At 36.8% G+C, this 24,716-nt stretch overlaps 3 gene segments (V, D, J or C); all 3 read left to right on the plus strand.

Moving 5' to 3' along the window:
* Positions 1 to 1,317: 1,317 nt before the first annotated feature.
* Positions 1,318 to 1,788, plus strand: LOC128544260 (immunoglobulin heavy variable 4-39-like). The segment is given in 2 exon segments: positions 1,318 to 1,378; positions 1,463 to 1,788. Coding segments are annotated over 2 exon segments (369 nt in total).
* A 2,807-nt stretch (positions 1,789 to 4,595) lies between these two features.
* Positions 4,596 to 14,424, plus strand: LOC128544261 (Ig heavy chain V region 23-like). The segment is given in 2 exon segments: positions 4,596 to 4,641; positions 14,111 to 14,424. Coding segments are annotated over 2 exon segments (360 nt in total).
* A 5,390-nt stretch (positions 14,425 to 19,814) lies between these two features.
* LOC128544262 (immunoglobulin heavy variable 4-59-like) lies at positions 19,815 to 20,396 on the plus strand. The segment is given in 3 exon segments: positions 19,815 to 19,860; positions 19,946 to 20,277; positions 20,385 to 20,396. Coding segments are annotated over 3 exon segments (390 nt in total).
* The last annotated feature ends 4,320 nt before the right edge of the window (positions 20,397 to 24,716 follow it).

The following is a 24,716-nucleotide window of genomic DNA, read 5'->3' on the forward strand; positions in this document are numbered from 1 at the left end:
TGTCTGAATCGCCCTTCGTAGTCTTCTGATGTCTGATTTTGTAGCGGAGTCAAACCTGACAGTTATTGAAGTGGTGATGCAACAACACCAAATGTTTTCCAATCACGCTTATAATTTTTTTTTTTTTTTCAACCATTTTTTTTACCCCCACTCCTTTCAGGTTATATTTATAATATAGTTTATATATTATACAGTATATGGAATATATAGTTATAATGTGTTGAATAGTTTGTAACCCAATTTCAGCCATTTCAATTTTCTTTCGTTGCTCATTTTGCTTAATGCATGACAAGAACTTGACCTCTCTGAAATCTGTATCACCACCATGCATTAGATCTCCTAACATGGTTGTTTAAGACAACAATGTTTTTCACTGTATATTTTAGAGTTTAAAGAGATGTTGCAGCTGAAACATTTTAATCTCTACTGTAAATATTAGCCTTATAAGTATTTGCTTATTTTTATCCAAATGATGACTTTTGTTTGGACTGGGCAGTGCAACTATCTTCAGCCTGTTATCAGTAACCAGTTGTATTTGTGTGTGTGTAGGGTGTGTTTGTGTGTGGACTCCCCTTACAAAAATGAAATAAAATGTGTAATGAACAGCCTCTCTATGCAACTACTGTAATAAACATTTCAGAAAAGTCTAATATTTAACAGCTCGTGTCTTTCTGCATGAATAGCATGAAATGAGATTATTTTAAGATTCACTTAGAATTATCTAAAATATGTTTTTTAATATCAAGGCATTTTTAAATATAGTTTTTTTTATTTAGTTATTTTACCAGAATAATTAACATACAGTTATACATATTACAAATATACATATTTAATCAGTCGATTATTATTTATAAATAATAAATTATGCACACAACATCCTGGATGTAAACCTTCCCATATCTTTACCATGGAGAGTGAATTGTAGCTCTGACAGTTTCAGCATGACTATCTAAATAATTATTTCATTAAAAAAAATAAAATAATAAATAAATAAATAAAATCTAATGCAATTAAACATTTGTGACTTTTATTCTTTAAAAAAATTATTTAATAAATTAAGTCATCATGTGAAATCTGCAATTTGTATTTAATCTTTTATATTTGTTTGATTATATTTGTGTAATAATAATAATAATAATAATAATAATAAATGTTTCATGATCCCAATCATTTAAGTGTGACAAATATGCAAAATAATTACAAATAATGTCCACATTATTTACAAAACAAAACTTCTTTGTAATATTTATGCAAATCTCCATCTCTTCCTGTAATATTATCACAGTGTTTATTGAGAGAGGAAGCGGTTCTCATTAGTCCTCCTTCGGCACAAACATGTTCACTTCAGCTCCACTGCTGCTGCTGGCTCTCGTCACCTGTGAGTGTTTGGGTTTTAGCTTCATTACTTCATCTAAACCTGTCAATTTATAAATATTTTCTTTTTTTTTTCTTTCTTTCACAGATGTGTTCTGTGCTACTGAGCTCATCCAGCCAGACTCAGTGGTTATAAAGCCAGGAGAGACTTTAACCATCACCTGTAAAGTGTCTGGAGCTTCTATCACTGATAGCAGCAGCCACTTTGGAACAGCTTGGATTCGACAACCTGCAGGAAAAGCTTTAGAATGGATCAACACCATTTTTTATGATGGGGATATTTATAAAAAAGATTCACTGAAAAACAAGTTTGTCATCTCTCGAGACACTTCCAGTAACAGTGTGACCTTACGGGGACAGAACATACAGACTGAAGACACAGCTGTGTATTACTGCGCTCGTCACCCACACTGACACAACAAGCTGCAGCGCTGCACAAAAACATAACTCCATTCTGTATTTAAATAGTAACTACATTTTATGGATTCAATATTCCTTACATTACACTTCTGCCAAGTCATTTGGATAATTTTATCATTTAACAAAATCTACAACAAAGATTTACCCCAATAATAGCTATAAATAATGTATATTTTAAAATTAAATGCATCTCAGTGCCCTAGCAATGTTCCTCTATTTTTGACATTATGACAAATTGCAGATGCTATTTTAATGTACAGCACCTAGAGGTATTATAGAGGTATTAGAAGAATAAAACAGTATTTCACATTACTTTAGCAAAATCAATTACTTGAAGGTGGTTACAGGAATGTCATTTTATGTGAGGGTGCATAATCTCTCTCCCCTTGGTTATATTTCTATAACAGAATGTGTTTTATTCCTTACAAAATCTGTCACTAGGTGATTTTTAGGTGAAAATCCAAATATTTATATAAATGTTATTTTATAATTTCTAATATTTAAACTGCTGTTCTGTATTTCTGGAAAAAAAAAACATATTTAGATAAATACATTCACTCAGTAATGTTAAAGCCAGGAGAATCTTTAACCCTCAGCTGTAAAGTATCCGGATACTCTGTTACTGATAGCAGCTACAGCACAGGTCGGATTCAACAACCTGCAGAGAAAAACTCTGGAATGTATAAACCACATTTGGGAAGGTGGGGGTACTTATCGTAAAGATTCTCTAAAAAGCGACTCTGAGAGGACAGAATCTGCAGACAAAAGACACCTGTGTATTACTGCACACGTGTCCCCACATTACATTAATACTTATACTTAGATGTCAGTCCAAAAAATACACGTGTGCTGTAGAAAAAAACTGAGTGCACATTTTCATCAGCAGTTTATTAGATTTAATATGAAATAATACAGTGATGATAAAAATATTCACACTTTTTTACTTTGTATTTTAACTTTATGTGAGGAGAGTTTATTGCGAGTAAGACTTATTTCAGTTAAGTATTAATAAATATATAAATTGTCTGCCACTAGAGGGCAGTCTGTGCAAAGACATATTTCAACTACTACAGCTATGACAGCATCTAGGATCATGTCACATTTACATTAAACAGATTTACATTTGCTGTGTTGGTTTCATGTAAATTCATATGAATTTAAACAAGCAATGTGATCAACTGTTTCATTTAATTTATCTTCTTATAGAAAGTTTATTATGTGGGCACTGGTGGCTCAGTGGTAGGTGTTTTGCCTGCCATGGGGAAGGCCCGGGTTCGATTTCCAGCCAGTGTCCAAACCCTAGCCACTGGATGCAGTGTCGGTCCCAAGCCCGGATAAAATTAGAGGGTTGCATCAGGTAGGGCATTTAGCGTAAAACCTGGGTATTCCGCTGTGGCGACCCCTTGCCGGGAGCAGCCGAAAGTCCAACAACAACATAGAAAGTTATAAATGGTGTAAAGGGAATAAACCAGCAATTACTGGTTTAATGTGTGTGTGCGTTATTAATTATTATATCAACAGTTCATGTTTATAGGTAATCATGACTGTTTTGTTGTGTTCATACAATCATCTGCATTTTCCACTTTTACAATTCTTAAAGACTTACTTAGCTTGTGAATCCTCCCATAATCACCAGATATGTAAATAGTCCAGCCAGGCCAGGATCTCTCCATCCCCTGCAAGGTTTTATATACTGTATGCAGGATATGCTACAGCTTGTATCCGACAATCTGCAGGAAAATCTCTGGAGTGGATTGGATATATCTATTATGATGGGAGTATATATATTACAGTAATCCAGACGCTGTATTCTGGTGTCATCTTGGTGCCAAACTGGGCTCCATGTTAACTTAGTTATTTTCTGTTATATTAAACTTAACTTAAAGCCTACAGTAACACACAGCGTGTCAGCATTAAATTCCTGCTATTTGTTATCATTGTTTCTTCCTATTGCCATCTCAGTGAGTTTTTTTCTTGCCACCATCACCGGTGTTGAATAACAGAGGGACTCTTTTCACAGTAGAGCTTTATATATCAAGCACCGCTTCTGCTCTGTGTGTTGGTCATTTTTCAGCCTAGACATAATTTCCCTCTTTAACACTAGATGGCAGCAGTGTGTGTGTGTGTATACTGTTTATAAATATCCAGAATAATACTTTAATATTTTCCAAAAGATTGTCTATTTAATCCTATCATTTTAAATTAATATCCCCCACCCCATCACAGCATCCTTAACTCCTTTTATTTTGTCTTCTACTGGTGAAAATGGACTTCCATACCCTTAGCAGTTATGAGTGGGTAAATTTATAGATATTATATTGCCTACTTTTATATGTTAGCTGTTTCTGAAGAAATCTTAATGCACATGCTTCAAAAGGAGCTCATATTTGGGTTACCTTTGACCCATTTTGGGTAAATGAAGATACATGTAAATATTTAAATGTATGTTTCAGTCTAATCCATATTTATATATCACTTACTGTAGATTTAAATAATATTGTTGTTACTCATGATGGTTATTCTGCTTGTGTAACTTATGTTATGTTTGTTATGGACTTTTTACTCTGACAAAATACTTATATTTTTATGTATTTTCTGACTATTAAACCAACTGAAAACAAGACAAAGTTCTTTTTTTAAACACAATTAAATCCTTTAAAATACATTAGGAGGTTCTCTCTTATGGAATAAAGGGGAAATTGGACCTCAGATAAGGGGTGTCTCTATGCAAATATCCTTTCCTTTTATATATTTAAGGAACAAAGACCAAAAGCTTTTACTTATTTTGCTTAACACACACCATGATCTTTGCATCTTTTTCGCTGCTGCTGCTCGCAGCCGTACACTGTAAGTGTTTCCATTTAACATTTACATACAATTTTGATTACTTATAGCTTTTTGCATTTCCAACATTAAAATAATTCTTCTTTAACAGGTGTTCACTGTGTTGAGCTGACCCAGCCTGGATCCACTATAGTAACCCCTGGTCAGTCACTGACTCTGACCTGTAAAGTGTCTGGATATTCATTTAGCAGCTACAACACAGCCTGGATACGACAACCTGCAGGAAAAGCGCTAGAGTGGATCGGATATATATGTTGTGGCAGTAGCACTGCTTACAGTGAGAAACTGAAAAGCAGGTTTCAGATGTCCATAGACACGTCCAGCAGCACAGTAACATTAACAGGACAGAACATGCAGACTGAAGACACAGCTGTGTATTACTGCGCTCGTCAACCACAGTGAGACAGAACAACAACATCCCTGTACAAAAACACCTCATACAGTATACATACAGGACACATCACTTGGCCATCCAAATCGAACCAAAAAATAGGAGCTTCAACTTATTAGTGTTTTGTTGTGTTTTTTAGTGTAGATTTTAAACCAATAATCCTGGAACAACATTATAGACTGATAATTGTTGTTTTTACTTTAGTCGGTAAATCTAACCTTTTCCTTAGCTATTTTAAATGAAGAAATAATCACAGCTACTAAAGCAGGCAATTAAACTTAAGGTATCCTTCCGTGTGTTAACAACAACTATATAACTAACGTGCGTGATAGACATGCAGCTACACAACTGTGGGATGATGTCACAGAACAACTTATGAAATGATGTCACAATACAACTTACAAGTATAATACTAAATGCTTAAACTAATAAACTCAATGGACTTAATGTATAATGCTTAACTAACAGACTTAATGCTTAATGCTTAACCAGTAAATTGAAATGAAATAAACACAACAACAAATCACAAGAATGAAATATGGCCCTTACACCTATTAATAACAGCATACTGTACTGTATCACTAATGTAAACTGTGTGATTAAGACTGTGAAATTATTAAATGTATTTGACAGGGTAGCCTGAAGACTGAAGACACAAATGTGTATGACTTTAGAGTACCTGAGTGAACTTGTCAGTACCATGTATTATGAAAACTACAGAAGGGACAGAGCTTTTTTATTCAATAATATTCTTATGTTTCAGATATTGGAAGAGACGGAATCTGTCTTTATGTTTGTATGTCTGTCTGTATGTCTGTCCAGATTTTGTCACATAATCACGCAAAACTGGATAGACAGAATTTATTAAAAAATTTGGCAGTCCTTCAGATTTTTATGTTTATGGTTACCTTCGGATCGAATTACCCAGCATACACTGCACAGCAGCCATGTTGATATTATAAACAAAACAGTGTACAGTAAACCTTGGAAAATAAAAAAAAAGAATAACCTGAGAAAAGAATAATTTCTGTTTGCGCACGCTTATAAACACAAAATAAAATATGTTTTACACACACACACACACGTGGTCACAGTGTTATAATAAACACTACACGTGTGCACGGATGTTGATTATACCAGTGAAAGACGTGCACTAAGACCCAGCAGGGAAGACGATTACCTACAATTCCGCAGCGCAAGAGAAAGAAAAACCATTGGCTCAGTTGTGATCATGTGGCGCTTGGCGTCAAAACAAGAAGCACATGCGTGTTGCATGATACACGGTACTCGTAAACCAAGACAATGCTCGTTTTTTCAAGTCAAAATTTATTTAAAATATTTGCTCCTCTTGCGGAACACTCATAAACCGTGTTACTTATAGTCCGAGGTTCAACTGTACCAGTTGATGTCTGAGTGTTAGCTACATCACATGCTATTTAACTAAAAGACATTCAAGCTAATTTAATTAGAGTTGCTTATGAGTCACCTAACTATAAATAAATGTATGTTGACACATTGATACTTATACTTAGATGTCAGTCCAAAAAATACACGTGTGCTGTAGAAAAAAACTGAGAGCACATTTTTATCATCAGTGTACAGTGGAACCTCGGATTACGAGCATAACTCGTTTCGGAAGTGGGCTCGTATTCCAAAACACTCGTAAACCAAATTAAATTTTCCCATAGGAAATAATGGAAACTTAAATTATTTGTTTTACAGCCCAAAAAAATAAATACATAAAAATAATTAAAACTAAATATAAAATAAAAATAAAACAAATTAACCTTCACTTTACTTTTAAAAGACGTAAAAATAAATCACGACAGATAAGTGTTTCCGTTTGTGCACGCCAGTGTTGCCAACTTAGCGACTTTGTCGCTATATTTAGCGACTTTTCAAATCCCTCTAGCGACATTTTTTTTTAAAAGCGACTAGCGACAAATCTGGCGACTTTTTCTTGTGTTACTGGAGACTTTTGGAGACTCTGATGTGTCTGTACTGACTCTTCTCAACTTGCCACAGCAGCTGCCGCCGACGGCCCCTCCCCCGTCCCAAAGCACTCACAGACAGGCCTGTCCTCTCGCAGGAGTCCCCCCCCAGCAGTTACAGCAGGAGATGCTCACTCCTACGAGTCTCGACTGCAAATGAATTGCCCATGCGCGAATCCGCCGGTAAGTGATCCCGCCCTGGCTTGTAAGCGGGATGTAAATTTAAAATATCATGTTCCGATGCATATTAAAAAATGTTCTTTGTCTAAAATAAATAGCTGCACAAGAATAAATCGCTGCATTTGACTTAAACAGCCTCATTACTTACCTCATCCACTGTGTGTGTACTTCTCTGTGACTTTAGCATAAACATATAGCTCGCTAGTTCATAATGTCTCAGTCAAAACTATACTCTCAGAAATTCAGAAAGGAGTGGGAATCAAATCCTGAATTCAACGGATGGTTGAAGCCTTTTATTGGAGATAATACACGGGCATACTGCCTGTATTGCAAGACTGATTTTTATGCCAAACTTTGCTATATAAAAAAACACGTCAACTCAGAAACATACACAAAAGACAAAGCCTTACAATAGTTTCACAAAAACAAACTGCCATTTATGGTAAAAAAAAAAAAAAAAAAAGACTCTTCAAAAAAAGCTGAAGCCACCATGGCATTAGTTATCGCTGAACACTGTTCTATGCTGGCATGTGATCACATTGGAGAGGCAGGTAAAGCTGCTTTTTCACACTGTGCAGCGTGCATTATGCAAATTACGTGATGACGTCATCTAGCGACTTCTAGCAACTTCTACGACAGCCAATAGCTACTTTCCTTACTGACGAGTTGGCAACACTGGTGCACGCAGGCACTGTGCACATTAACGGAGAGACCATTTTTAAAACCATTTAAAAATTAGCTAGAAACACACACTCGTGTGAGCGCATACTAAAGGAATCACTGCTGTAAAGTAAAATAACAACAAAAAACAAATTAATCAGCTCCTCACCTGTGTGATGGTCTTTTGTCAGCCTGGACAGAATTTCTAGACGGCAGCAGTAAGCAGCAGATTGTGGGGCATTTGGTTCATGGATATACAGTGAAACCTCGGATTGCGAGTAACGAGCTTAGCGAGTGTTCTGCAAAATGAGCAAAGATTTTTTTATCATGAATCAAACATCATTTTTATAATTTATATTATCAAGTGTCATGTATCACGCATGCGCTTCTTGTTTTGACGCCGAGCATCATGTGATCACAACTGAGCCTACGTTTTTTTTCTCTCTTGCGCTATGAAATTGTGGGTAATCGTCTCTCCTGCTGGATCTTAGTGTGCATATTTTATTTTGTGTTTGAAAGCGCGTGTGTACAGCGGGCGTGTACTGTTTCTTATAACACACGTGTGTGCGAACGTGTAAAGCAAAAGAAAGTCTCATTAGAGGTTAAAAATCCATGTTCTCCCTCTTTGATTCAGCCTGTCGTTATGTGTGCACACGCGTATGTTGACACCGTGCTGGTTCGCAGTCTCTTTCTCTTTCTCTTGCCTTCAGTGTGTGTGTTTATGTGTGTGCGAAGCACCCCCTCTCTGCTTTTCACACACAGAAACACACACACACACACTCTGCTTTACACTGAAACTCTACTCTGTCATGATTCTTTTTAAAGGTAAAGTGCAGGTTAATTTGTTAGTTTGTTTTTCTTTACAGCAGTGATTCTGTTAGTATGCGCTCACACGAGTGTCACGAGTGCTCACTTCTTCGGCCTGTTAGCAGTAACCAGTGTGTGTAAGGGAGGGGTGGGGGGAGTTATCTATACTTTACATAGTAAATTATATGCCTCTTGTACAATTTCTAAAGATTTACTGTGCTTGTGAATTCTCCCATCACCAGATATGCAAATACAAGCATGAGGGTGGAATATTACTCTATATATGCAGTGCAATATTCTCTGTTGGACCTGTAAAACAGTGGAGACCGCAGTACAAACAGCACACACCATGTTTTTTACAATCGCTCCTGCTCCTGCTAGCAGCTGCTTCCTGTGAGTGTTTTATCAAAGTAATTTATTTACTACAATAATAATAAATGTGCAACTCACCTTATATTGTACAAGAGATCACCATATGTGTTCATCCACAGATGTTCACTGTTAAAAACTGACTCAGCCTGCTGCCATGACAGTCCAGCCAGGCAGAGTCTCTCCATCCCCCGGCAAGGTTTCATATTCAGTTACTAGCTCTGGTACAGGTTGGATCTGACAACCTGCAGAAAAAACTCTGGAGTAGATTGGAATCATCTGGAGTTGTGTAGGTAAAGATTACAGTGACTAATTAAAAAATAAGTTCTGCATCTCCAGAGACACTTCTACTAACACAATAACAATTCAAGGACAGAATCTACAAACTGAAGACACAGCTGTGTATTGCTGCACAAAAGACGCACAGTGACACAGAACAGTGGATTTCTTACAAAAACTAAATAAAATGTGTAATGAACAGCCTCTCTATGCAACTATTCTAATAAACATCTCAGAAAAGTCTAATATTTAACAGCTCGTGTCTTGCTGTACTGTATAAATAGCATGAAATGAAATTATTTTAAGATTCTAAAATCTAAAAAAGATTTTAATCTAAAATATTTATTTTAATATCAAGGCATTTTAAAATATTGCTTTTTATTTATTTATTTTACCAGAATAATTAACAAACAGTAAATATACATATTTAATCAGTCGATTATTATTTATAAATAATAAATGATGCACACAACATCCTGGATGTAAACATTCCCATATCTTTACCATGAAGAGTGAATTCTAGCTCTGACAGTTCCAGCATGACTACCTAAATAATTATTTAATTGAATGAATGAATAAATAAATAAATAAATAAAATAAAATAGAAAAAAGTTTGTGACTTTCATTGTTCAAACACCTGATTTAATAAACTAAATCATTATGTGAAATAATAATAATAATAATAATAATAATAATAATAATGTTTCATGATCCCAATTATTTAAGTGTGAAAAATATGCAAAGTTATTACAAAAAATGTCCACATCATTTACAGAACAAAACTTCTTTGTAATATTTATGCAAATCTCCATCTCATCCTGTAATATTATCACTGTGTTTATTGAGAGAGGAAACACTTCTCATTAGTCCTCCTTCGGCACAAACATGTTCACTTCAGCTCCACTGCTGCTGCTGGCTTTCGCCACCTGTGAGTGTTTGGGTTTAAACTTTATTACTTCATCTGAACCTGTCAATTTATAAATATTTTATTATTTTTTCTTTCTTTTACAGATGTGTTCTGTGCTACTGAGCTCATCCAGCCAGATTCAGTGGTTATAAAGCCAGGAGAGACTTTAACCATCACCTGTAAAGTGTCTGGAGCTTCTATCACTGATAGCAGCAGCCACTATGGAACAGCTTGGATTCGACATCCTGCAGGAAAAACTTTAGAATGGATCAACACCATTTATTATGATGGGGATATTTATAAAAAAGATTCACTGAAAAACAAGTTTGTTGTCTCTCGAGACACTTCCAGTAACAGTGTGACCTTACGGGGACAGAACATACAGACTGAAGACACAGCTGTGTATTACTGTGCTCGTGAAGCACACTGACACAACAAGCTGCAGCGCTGCACAAAAACATAACAACTCAATTCTGTATTTAAATGGTAACCACATTTTATGGATTCAATAAATCTCACATTACACTTCTGCCAAGGCATTTGGATAATTGTATCGTTTAACAAAATCTATTACAAAGGTTTACTCCATTAATAACTATAAATAATGTAGATTTTAGCATTTTAAAATTAAATGCATCTCAATGCCTTGTTAATGTTTCTCTATTTTTGACTTTATGACAAACTGCTGATGTTAAATCAATATACAGCACCTAGCTGTATTACAGAGGTATTAGAGGAATAAAACAGTATTTCATGTTACCGTAGCAAATCAATTAACTTGACGGTGGTTACAGGAATGTCATTTTATGTGAGGGTGCACCATCCCTCTCCCCTTTTATTATTTTCCTATAACAGCATGCCCCAGGTGTTTTATACCTTACGAAATCTGTCACTAAGCCCCTCTGCTTTTGTGTTATTTAGGTAAAAATCCAAATATTTATCTAAATATGTTATTATATAATTTCTAATATTTAAACTGCTGTTCTGCATTTCTGAAAAAAGATAGTTACTGTAGATAAATAGGCTACTTGGATTTTCACTCAACGATGTTAAAGCCAAGAGAATCTTTAACCCTCAGCTGTAAAGTATCCGGATACTCTGTTACTGATAACAGCTACGCCACAGCTTGGATTCGACAACCTGCAGGAAAAACTCTGGAATGGATAAACCACATTTGGGGAGGTGGGGGTTCTTATCGTAAAGATTCTCTAAAAAGTTCAAACAGCTTCAGCAGCACGGTGACTGAATCTACAGACAAAGGCATAACTGTGTATTACTTCACACGTGTCCCCACATTAATGCTTATACTTAGATGTCAGTCCAAAAAATACACCTGTACTGTAGAAAAAAAAAAAAAAAACTGAGTGCACATTTGCATCATCAGTGTATTAGATTTAATATGCAATAATACAGATATGATACAAATGCTCCTATTTTGTTACTTTGTATTTTAACTCTGTGTGAGGAGTTTATTGCGAGAAAGACATATTTCAGTTAAGTATTAAAAAATATATAAATTGTCTGCCACTAGAGGGCAGTATGTGCACAAACATATTTCAACTACTACAGTATGACTTCATCCAGGATCATGTCACATTTACATTAAACAGATTTACATTTGCTGTGTTGGTTTCATGTAAATTCATATGAATTTAAACAATCAAAGTGTTCAACTGTTTCATTTAATTTATCTTCTTACAGAAAGCTTCATTATATTACCATATTTTATAATCTTTTTCTCCTTAGCCATATATTATGTGTACAGGCACTCATACAAATCTCTGTGTAGTCCCTTAATTAAATAAAAACATTTGAGAATGTTTATTTTATTTTTTTTCGTAAGAATATCGAGACCAAACAAAACTGTGTGATTTAAATCAGTTGGTGTTTACACTGCATTACTCCACATCACTACTGAATTCACTAATCTGATTAGACAGTAGTTTTGGGGCTGTAATTCATATCACATATCATTTCCATAGTAACTTTCAGAGGGATCTGTGTCATGGACACAGAATTAATCTATTAAACATTATTATTAAGACACACTTGTACACTTGTGTTTAGCTCTGTCGTACCTTTGTGAATGACTAAATACTGTCATGTCTTATTCCCTATATACTGTACTGTATTTGTGGTGTTTTTAGATTCGGATAGCACAGCAGTTTGGCTCACAATGCAATGATTTATATATTTAAAAAAATAAACATAATATGTTTTATTCTTATGTTTATTTTTATGCATAAGCATATTGGAAATGCAGAAATTTGTAAAACTATCATTTTAATTTAGGAAAGTTCTCAGGGTGGAGGGATAAGGGTTTAAAGGGAATAAACCAGCAATTACTGATTTGATGTGCGTGTGTGTGTGTGTGTGTGTGTGTGTGTGTGTGTGTGCATTATTCATTATTATATCAACAGTTTGTTTATAGGTAATCATGACTGAATAATCATGGGCTGCATGTTAACTTAGTTATCTTCTGTTATATTAAACTTAACTTAAAGCCTAACACACAGCGTGTCAGCATTAAAATTCCTGCTATCTGTTATCAATGTTTCTTCCTATTGCCATTTCAGGGAGTTTTTTCTTGCCACCATCACCGGTGTTGAATAACAGAGGGACCCGTTCCACAGTAGAGCTTTATATATCAAGCACCGCTTCTGCTCTGTGTGTTGGTCATTTTTCAGCCTAGACACAATTTCCCTTTTTAACACTAGATGGCAGCTGTGTGTGTGTGTGTGTGTGTGTGTGTGTGTGTGGTGTATATAAATATGTCTTTGTAGATACTTGGCTTTATATATAACTATTTCAGTAAAGTTGTGAACATTACATGCAACTGTACATACTGAGAGAAGATGGAGCTCATTGTATATTGAGGAGATAATTTTGGGTAAATTGTAAATTTCATTTTCTTCATGAAAAATCCTCTCAATTTACAAAAATTCCACTCCCCCCATATTCTTTAATATTTTCCAATAGGTTGACTATTTAATCTTATCATTTTAAATTAATATCTCCCACCTCATCATAGCATTCTTAACTTCTTTTATTTTGTCTTCTACTAGTGAAAATGGACTTCGATACCCTTAGCAGTTATGAGTGGGTAAATTTATAGACATTATATTGCCTACTTTTATATCTTAGCTGTTTTTGAAGAAATCTGAATGCACATGCTTTAAAGGAGCTCAGATTTGGGTTACTTTCGACCCATTTTGGGTAAATGAAGAGAAATATAAACATTTAAATGTAAATTAAAAAAAGACTTTATCCTTATCTAGTTATACTATCAAATTTATATATATATATATATATAATAAAAAAAACGTCTTGTGGGAGCTTAAAAATCTCTCCTGCATTATAATTGGTTACAATTGTTAAATGTTTGTTTCAGTCTAATCTATATTTATATATCACTTACTGTAAATTTAAATAATATTGTTGGTACTTATGATGGTTATTCTGCTTGTGTAACTTATTTATGTTTAAGTTAAGTTATGTTTCTTATGGACTTTTTACTCTGACAAAATACTCGTATTGTTATGCATATATAACTATTAAACCAACTGAAATCAAGACCAAGTCCTTATTTTTAAACACAATTAAATCCTTTAAAATACATTAGGAGGTTCTCTCTTATGGAATAAAGGGGAAATTGTACCTCAGATAAGGGGTGTCTCTATGCAAATATCCTTCCCTTTTATATATTTAAGGAATGAAGACCAAAAGCTTTTACTTATTTTGCTTAACACACACCATGATCTCTGCATCTTTTTCACTGCTGCTGCTCGCAGCCGTACACTGTAAGTGTTTTCATATAACATATACATACAGTTTTGATTACTTACAGCTTTTTGCATTTCCAACATTGAAATAATTCTTCTTTAACAGGTGTTCACTGTGTTGAGCTGACCCAGCCTGGATCCACTATAGTAACCCCTGGTCAGTCACTGACTCTGACCTGTAAAGTGTCTGGATATTCATTAAGCAGCTACTGGACGGGCTGGATACGACAACCTGCAGGAAAAGCTCTGGAGTGGATCGGAAGTATATATGGTGGTAGTGGTGGCACTTACTACAGTGAGAAACTGAAAAGCAGGTTTCAGATGTCCGTAGACACGTCCAGCAGCACAGTAACATTAACAGGACAGAACATGCAGACTGAAGACACAGCTGTGTATTACTGCGCTCGACAACCACAGTGAGACAGATCAACAACATCCCTGTACAAAAACACCTCATACAGTGTACATACAAGACACATCACTTGCTTATCCAAATCCAACAAAAAAAAAATAAGAGCTTCAACTCATTAGTGTTTTGTAGTGTAGATTTTAAACCAATAATCTTATTGAAATGAGATTATGACAGATAATTGTTGTTTTTAGTTTAGTTCGTAAATCTAACCTTTTCCTTAATTATTTTAAATGAAGAAATAATCACAGCTACTAAAGCAGGCAATGTAACTCAAGGTTAAAGCCTATTATAGTGAATATGTACAGTAATATGAAACAAAATATAAATAATATTTAATTTAGTGTATATATACTGAAAGACCATGATGGACATACCACACAATTCTAGAAACATTCATTAGAACATTTGTTTAAACTCAATTTTTTGTTATCTTTTGTATAGTTGCAAAGTGTTTGGTTCAAATAAATGAAGTTTAGTGTGTGTGTGTGTGTGTGTGTGTGTGCATGCATTATTCATTATTATATCAATAACTCGGGCAGTTGTTGTGGCCATCCTGTACCTGTCATGCAGGTGTGATATTCGGATGTACCGATCCTGTGCAGGTGTTGTTACACGTGGTCTTCCACTGCGAGGATGATCAGCTGTCCTTTCTATCTCCCTGTAGTGGTGTCTTAGGCGTCTCACAGTGCGGACATGGCGATTTATCGCCCTAGCCACATCAGCAGTCCTCATGCCTCCCTGCAGCATGCCTAATGCACATTCATGCAGATGAGCAGGGACCCTGGGCATCTTTCTTTGGGTGTTTTTCACAGTCGGTAGACAAGTCTCTTTAGTGTCCTGCCTTTTTAGAACTGTGACCTTAAATGCCTACTTTCTGTAAGCTGTTAAGGTCTTAACGACCATTCCACAGGTGCATGTTAATTAATTGATTATGGTTAATTGAACATGCATGGAAAACATTGTTTAAACCCTTTACAATGAAGATCTGTAAAGTTATTTGGATTTTTACAACATTATTGTTGAAATACACAGTCCTGAAAAAGGGACGTTTCTTTTTTTTTGCTAAGTATATATCAGTAGATAGTAGATAGTTCAGGACTGGAATTTCCTTAAGTCTACCTGAGTTTCCAATAACTACCTGGACTCCATATTAACACAAATTAACATCAACTGTTATAGCTGAACTGGCTAACACACCTAACACACAGCATGAATGCAGATCATTTCCTGCTCTCTGTTTCACCCAAATGAGGATGGGTTCCCTGTTGAGTCTGGTTCCTCTCAAGGTTTCTTCCTATTGCTATCTCAGGGAGTTTTTCCTTGCCACTGTCACCCTCGGCTTCCTCATCAGGGACTATCTGACCATTTCGGTTTATGCACACTTACATTCCATAAACAGTTAAATAATTCTTTTAATTGTGTAAAGCTGCTTTGTGTCAATGACAATTGTTAAAAGCGCTATACAAATAAAATTTAATTGAATTTAATTGAATATCAAGCAATGCTTCTGTTCTGTGTGTTGGTCATTTTTCAGCCTAGACAAAATTTTCCTTTTTAATGGCTTGTGTGTGTGTGTGTGTGTGTGTGTACTGTATATAAATATGTCAGTCTTTGTAGATACTTGGCTTTATATATAACTATTTCAGTGAAGAATCGTAAGGATTGTATTTTCCAGCATACACTGCACAGTTGATATCATAAACAAAACAGAGTACAGTGAAACCTTGGATTACAAGCATAATTCGTTCCAAAAGCGGGCTCGTGTTCCAAAACACTCGTAAACCAAATTTTACAAAATATAAAGTAAAAATAAAACAAATTAACCTGCACTTTACCTCTAAAAAAGTAAAAATAAATGCCGACAGATAAGTGTTTGTGCATTGTGTGTGTGTGTGTGTGTGTGTGTGTTTAATGTGCGTGCACACACACACACATTAACAGAGAGAATGTTTCATTGGAAAAATTAGCAAGGAACATCGCTAGCCCTGGACGCCCTCTCTGGTGGCACCGTGTTCACAATGTTGGACCTCCAGAGCGCCTACAACTTGGTGCGTATCAGAGAGGGCAATTAGTGGAAGACGGCTTTCATCACTGCCACCGGACATTATGAGAGCCTGGTCATTCCATTTGGACTCTGTAACACACCCTCTGCCTTTTAACAATTCATCAATGACGTCTCGAGAGACATGCTAGGCCGATGGGTGTTTGTCCACTTAGACAACATTTTTATATACTGTACACTGAGAAATGTGCTTTTCACAAGCACTCCACCACATTCCTGGGTTTTGTGATCTCGCCCCAAGGTGTGGCCATGGACCCGCAGAAACTGGAAGCTGTTTGTCATTGGCCCCTACCCAGGACTCTCAAACAGCTTCAACAGTTTCTCAGGTTTGCGAACTTCATTCGTCACTTTATCCGGGGCTACAGTACAGTTGCAGCACCACTGACCAGTCTGACCAGGTGCTACTCTCACCCCTTCCAACTCACTCCCGCTGCCATTTATGCTTTTCAAGAACTTTGCCATCACCACCGCCCCTATTCTTCTTTACCCAGATGCCAACCAACCGTTCGTTGTGGAGATGGACGCGTCGGATGTGGGCGCCGGCGCTGTTCTCTCCCAGCGAGGCCCAGACCAGAAGCTACACCCCTGTGGCCTCTTCTCCAAGAAATTTGACCCCACTCAGCAGCGATACGGGGTAGGGGACCGCAAGCTGTTGGGCATAAAGTGGGCCTTGAAGGAATGGCGTCACTGGCTCCAGGGCATCTGAACGGATCACCAGAACCTCATCACCATCAGAAGTCTCAAACAACTTAACCCACGGCAGGAACGGTGGGCATTATTTTTCGAACAATTCAACTTCCATTTGTCATACCGCCCAGGGTTCAATAACACCAAGGCCAACGCCCTATCCCGACAACAAGAGGAAGACGTCCCCCCGGCGGACCCCGTGCTTGTCATACCCACCTAACGTATCATTGCACCTCTCCAATGCCACTTAGAGACGAGGGTCCACCAGGATCAGCCTGCGGAGGTTGTACCGGCAGGTGCGCTGCCTGGACGACTCTACATGCCTCAGCCCTTAAGATCGGAGGTCCTCCAGTGGGGGCACTCCTCGCCGGACACCCTGGAAACCAAAGAACCTTTTCATTCGTGAAACGGGCGTTCTGGTGGCCCTCTATGAAGAAGGACAACGAGGAGTTTGTTCAGGCGTGCCCAGTGTGCGCCAGGGCCAAGGACACCAACCTACCCACCCCCGAAAAGCTCCAACCTCTTCCCGTTCCTCGACGGCCCTGGACGCACATCGCCCTGGACTTCATCACGGCCTGCCGGTTTTTGAAGGGAAAAATACTATCCTCACTATAGTTGACCGGTTCTCCGAAGCAGAACACCTGGTGGACCTCACCGGTCACACGTCAGCCGAAGACACCGCCGAGCTGATATTGGAACACGTAGTCCACCTGCATGGGTTCCCCAAAGACATTGTCTCGGACAGGGGGCCCCAGTTCACCGCCCGGTTCTGGAAGGCCTTCTGCTGTCTGATTGATTTCACCAGCAGTCTGTCATCTGGCTACAACCCTCAGACTAACGGTCAGACGGAACGGACCAACCAACAGCTGGAGCACTACCTGAGGTGTTTTGTTTCCGATCGCCAGTGCTCCTGGGCCCACTACCTCACATGGGCATAGCTATCTCACAATCACCACTACTTCCACTTTGAGGTTTGCTATGGATTCCAACCTCCGATGTTCAACCATCAAGAACTGCTGTACCATCGGCCCAACAGTTGGTGCATGGGTGTCGTCAGATATGGAATCAAACAAACATCGCTATTCAACGTGCCAACACCAGCTACGTTGCCCAGCATCGCTGCCGACACCCTCCGGGACGGTTGTACAAAGTAGGTGACAAGGTATGGCTTTCTACAAAAAAACCTACATCTACACACGGACTCACAGAATTATCAGACCATACCACATCACCCTATGGATTAACCCTGTCACCTACCGGCTCCAGCTGCCTGCGGTGCTCCAGATCCACCCAATATTCCATAAATCACAACTAAAACAATTTATCACTTCACCCATGATTCCACCCACCCCCCGTGCTCCTTCTCCCCGAATCATTGACGGTGGTCCCGCCTACACCGTGTGACGGATTCTCGACTCGGATCCACTTCGGATTTGTTTGCCGATTCGTGAGTACACATTTTCTTGGGTTTGCTTTCAGATTGGGTGTGTGTTTATTGGACGCGGGTTAGATTGTGTCTTTCCCTTGCTCCCTATTTGTGAGAGTCTTTAGACTAAATAGTGTGATTATCCTGCCTGATTTTACCATTCACGCAACAAAGGTTTTTACCATTCACGCAACAAAGGGCTAACTGCTAAAGCTACGTCTTCTGGTCACCCAAGGTTAGTACTTGACAGATATGCAAATGTGCCACAAGATGGCAGTGTGTGTGTGTTTCATAAATATTTCAGTCTTTGTAGATACTTGGCTTTATATATAACTATTTCAGTGAAGTTGTGGACATTGCATGCAACTGTGCAGTACATACTGACAAAAGATGAAGCTCATTGCATATTGAGGGGATAATTTAAGATGAGCATAAGCAATTTATTTTAAATTAAATTTTCCTCATGAAAAATTCTCTCAATTTACAAAACTTTCAGAAATACTTTTTCCCCATATTGTTTAATATTTTTAAAAAATTTGACTTTTTAAACTTATCATTTTAAATTAATATCCCCCACCCCATCATAGCATCCTTAACTCCATTTATTTTGTCTTCTACTAGTGAAAGTGGAATTATTTTATATGTTAGCTGTTTCTGAAGAAATCTGAATGCACATGCGTTAAAAGGAGCTTATATTTGGGTTACTTTTGACCAATTTTGGGTAAATGAAGATAAGAAGATCCCTATCTAGACATACTATGAAATTTAATAATAAATATATTAATAATAAAAAAAAAAAACATATTGTGGGAGCTTAAAAATCTCTCCTGCATTATAATGTCTTACAATTGTTAAATGTTTGTTTCGGTCTAATCTATATTTATATATCACTTACTGTATATTTAAATAATATTGTTGTAATATTGTACTTATGATGGTTATTCTTCTTGTGTGACTAACTGTATGTTATGTTTGTTATGGACTTTTAACTCTGACAAAATACTTATATTGTTATGTATTTTCTGACTATTAAACCAATTAAACCAAGTTCTTATTTTTAAACACAGGTAATTTTTTTTTAAATACATTAGGAGGTTCTCTCTTATGGAATAAAAGGGAAATTGTACCTCAGATAAGGGGTGTCTCCATGCAAATGTTCTTATCTTTTATATATTTAAGGAATGAAGACCAAACACTTTTACTTACTTTGTTTAACACACACCATGATCTCTGCAGCTTTTTCGCTGCTGCTGCTCGCAGCCGTACACTGTAAGTGTTTCCATTTAACATATACATACAGTTTTGATTACTTATAGCTTTTTGCATTCCCAACATTAAAATATTTTTTTAACAGGTGTTCACTGTGTTGAGCTGACCCAGCCTGGATCCAGTATAGTAACCCCTGGTCAGTCACTGACTCTGACCTGTAAAGTGTCTGGATATTCATTTAGCAGCTACTACACAGCCTGGATACGACAACCTGCAGGAAAACCTCTAGAGTGGATCGGAAGAATTTGTTGTAGTGGTAGCACTGACTACAGTGAGAAACTGAAAAGCAGGTTTCAGCTTTCCATAGACACGTCCAGCAGCACAGTAACATTAACAGGACAGAACATGCAGACTGAAGACACAGCTGTGTATTACTGCGCTCGAGACCCCACAGTGAGACAGATTAACAACATCCCTGTACGAAAACACCTCATACAGTGTACATACAAGACACATTACTTGCTTATCCAAATCCAACAAAGAATAAGAGCTTCAACTTATTAATGTTTTGTCGTGTTTTGTAGTGTAGATATTAAACCAATAATCTTACCGCAACGACATTATGACAGATTGTTGTTATTTACTTTAGTTGCTAAATTTAACCTTCTCCTTAGCTATTTTAAATGAAAAAATAATCACAGCTACTAAAACAGCCAATTCTACTAAAGGCTATAGCCTATTATAGTGAATATGTAAAATAAAACAAAATATAAATAATATGACTCAATTTGCCATGTTGGACATACCACACAATTCTAGGACACAAACATTTATACTGTATGTTTAAACTCAATTTCCTGTTCTTTTGTATAGTTGCAAAGTGTTTGGTTTGTATAAATGCAGTTTAACCAGTTTTACCATCACTCTTACAGAGCCACCCATGGACCACCCATGTTAATGGGCAGGAAAAAATATCTAACTGCCGTAACCAAAAATCATTTACTGTTTTATGTTGACATCAGTGATCATAACCTATAAATAGGTTTAATCTTTGCTCCTCTTGCGGAACTTTTGCGGAACACTCGTAAACCTTATTTGTAATCCGAGGTTCGACTGTACCAGTCCTGTCTGAGTGTTAGCTACATCACATGCTATTTAACTAAAAGATATTCAAGCTAATTTAATTAGACTTGCTTATGAGTCGCGTAACTATAAATAAATGTATGTTGACACATTGATACTTATACTTAGATGTCAGTCCAAAAAATACACGTGTGTTGTAGAAAAACACTGAGTGCACATTTTCATCAGTATGTATATATAATCCGAGTATATATAGTATGATCGGAGTATATATGTGTGTGTGCGCACACACACACACACACACACACACACACACACACACTGCTACCATCTAATGTTAAAAGGGGAAATGTGTTTAGGCTGAAAAAATGACCAACACACAGAGAAGAAGCGGTGTTTGATATATAAAGCTCTACTTCATCAGGATACAGCGTCTGGATCACTGTAATATATACTCTGATCATAATGGATATATCCAATCCACTCCAAAGTTTTTCCTGCAGATTATCAGAGACAAGCTGTAGCATATCCTGCAAATATGAAACCTTGCAGCGGATGGAGAGATACTGGCCTGGCTGGACTGTCATGGACAGTTCCTGACTGTGCACATCTGTAGTGGAAAATGCAAGGTTATATCACAGACAGTATACAGTATGCTCCGTAATTATTTTTATTGTAATAAATGAATTAATTTATTAATTTGATAAAACACCCACAGGAAGCAGCTGCCAACAGGAGCAGTAGAGACGTAGTGAACATTTTTTATTTATTTATTTATTTTTGTTCTCAGGTGTGCTCGGTTCTCCAAAGTTTAACAGAGACTATGACATCAAATAAATACAGAGATATCCATCCTTGATTCTTGTATTTGCATAACACATCAAACCAGTAATCCCTGGTCTATTCTATTTACACCATTTATAACCATATTTTAACCAGTATCCCTCCACCCAGAGAGTTTTCCAATATCAGGAAAATTAAAATGACAGTTTGACAAAATAATATAATATAATAATAAAATAAACATAAGAATAAAACATTTTATGTTCAATTTTTAAATATATAAATCATTGCAATGTGAGCCAAACTGCTGCGCTATCAGAGTCTAAAAACACCACAAATACAGTACAGTATATAGGGAATTTGACAGAACAATACGATAGAGCTAAACACATACTACATTTTCTGCAAATACACAAACATGTACAAGTGTGTCTTAATAATTATGTTTAATATATTACTTTTTGAAATATAGATAGGTATTGAGGAAATGTGTATTTTAAGTGGAACACAAGTTTAAGGTACAAGTTTATATCTGACTGTTACAAAGCAATGACTTTGGAGATTGTTTTAAAATAATGCTAATTAAAACTTCACCATATCAATTATACTTTTTTTTTAAAACCTTTTTTTGTTTTTTTTTAAACCTTTTTTCAAGTGTCCATGACATCAATCCCTCTGAAAGTTACTTCAGAAATTATATGTGATATTAATTACAGCCCCCAAAACTACCGTGGGTAGTAATGCAGTGTGATCACAAAGTGATTTAAATCACACAGTTTTGTTTGGTCTCGATATTTTCACAAAAAGAAAATAAGCATTCTCAAATGTCTTTATTTAATTAAGGGACTACACAGAGATTTGTATGAGTACCTGTCCACATAATATATGGCTAATGAGAAAAAAAAATATATATATATGGTCAGTGATATAATGAAGCTTTCTGTAAGAATAATAACTGTAAAGTTATTTTTACTTTACAGCAGTGATTTCATTAGTATGCGTTCCCGCAAGTGTGACTAGCGATGTTCCTTGCTAATTTTTCCGATGAAACAGTCTCTCTGTTAATGTGTGTGTTGGTCATTTTTCAGCCTAGACACATTTCCCCTTTTAACACTAGATGGTAGCAGTGTACTTGCCTATCTATCTAAGAGGGGACCTTGGTGTCGTTACACACTCACGAACAGGGGACCGGTGAACCGGCAGTGTGTTTGTGTGCGTGTGTGCGCACACACACATATATACCCCGATCATAGTATATATACTCCGATCATATACAGTTGTGTGAAAAACTATTTGCCCCCTTCCTGATTTCTTATTCTTTTGCATGTTTGTCACACTTAAATGTTTCTGCTCATCAAAAACCGTTAACTATTAGTCAAAGATAACATAATTGAACACAAAATGCAGTTTTTAAATGAAGGTTTACGTTATTAAGGGAGAAAAAAAACTCCAAATCTACATGGCCCTGTGTGAAAAAGTGATTGCCCCCCTTGTTAAAAAATAACTTAACTGTGGTTTATCACACCTGAGTTCAATTTCTGTAGTCACCCCCAGGCCTGATTACTGCGACACCTGTTTCAATCAAGAAATCACTTAAATAGGAGCTACCTGACACAGAGAAGTAGACCAAAAGCACCTCAAAAGCTAGACATCATGCCAAGATCCAAAGAAATTCAGGAACAAATGAGAACAAAAGTAATTGAGATCTATCAGTCTGGTAAAGGTTATAAAGCCATTTCTAAAGCTTTGGGACTCCAGCGAACCACAGTGAGAGCCATTATGCACAAATGGCAAAAACATGGAACAGTGGTGAACCTTCCCAGGAGTGGCCGGCCGACCAAAATTACCCCAAGAGCGCAGAGACAACTCATCCGAGAGGCCACAAAAGACCCCAGGACAACATCTAAAGAACTGCAGGCCTCACTTGCCTCAATTAAGGTCAGTGTTCAGGACTCCACCATAAGAAAGAGACTGGGCAAAAACGGCCTGCATGGCGGATTTCCAAGGCGCAAACCACTTTTAAGCAAAAAGAACATTAAGGCTCGTCTCAATTTTGCTAAAAAACATCTCAATGATTGCCAAGACTTTTGGGAAAATACCTTGTGGACCGACGAGACAAAAGTTGGACTTTTTGGAAGGTGCGTGTCCCGTTACATCCGGCGTAAAAGTAACACAGCATTTCAGAAAAAGAACATCATACCAACAGTAAAATATGGTGGTGGTAGTGTGATGGTCTGGAGTTGTTTTGCAGCTTCAGGACCTGGAAAGCTTGCTGTGATAGATGGAACCATGAATTCTACTGTCTACCAAAAAATCCTGAAGGAGAATGTCCGGCCATCTGTTCGTCAACTCAAGCTGAAGCGATCTTGGGTGCTGCAGCAGGACAATGACCCAAAAAACACCAGCAAATTCACCTCTGAATGGCTAAAGAAAAACAAAATGAAGACTTTGGAGTGGCCTAGTCAAAGTCCTGACCTGACACCTATTGAGATGTTGTGGCATGACCTTAAAAAGGCAGTTCATGCTAGAAAACCCTTAAATAAAGCTGAATTACAACAATTCTGCAAAGATGAGTGGGCCAAAATTCCTCCAGAGCGCTGTAAAAGACTCGTTGCAAGTTATCGCAAACGCTTGATTGCAGTTATTGCTGCTAAGGGTGGCCCAACCAGTTATTAGGTTCAGGGGGCAATTACTTTTTCACACAGGGCCATGTAGGTTTGGATTTTTTTTCTCCCTAAATAATAAAAACCATCATTTAAAACCTGCATTTTGTGTTTACTTGTGTTATCTTTGACTAATAGTTAAATGTGTTTGATGATCAGAAACATTTTGTGTGACAAACATGCAAAAGAATAAGAAATCAGGAAGGGGCAAATAGTTTTTCACACCACTGTATGTATATATATATATATATATATATATATATATGTCTTTGTAGATATTTGGCTTTATATATAACTATTTCAGTAAAGTTGTGAACATTGCATGCAACTGAGAAAAGATGAAGCTCATTGCATAAAATTTTGGGTAAATTGAGATAAACTTAAGCA

The sequence above is a fragment of the Clarias gariepinus genome, chromosome 16 (assembly GCF_024256425.1).
Source record: "Clarias gariepinus isolate MV-2021 ecotype Netherlands chromosome 16, CGAR_prim_01v2, whole genome shotgun sequence".
NCBI classification, from domain to species: domain Eukaryota; kingdom Metazoa; phylum Chordata; class Actinopteri; order Siluriformes; family Clariidae; genus Clarias; species Clarias gariepinus.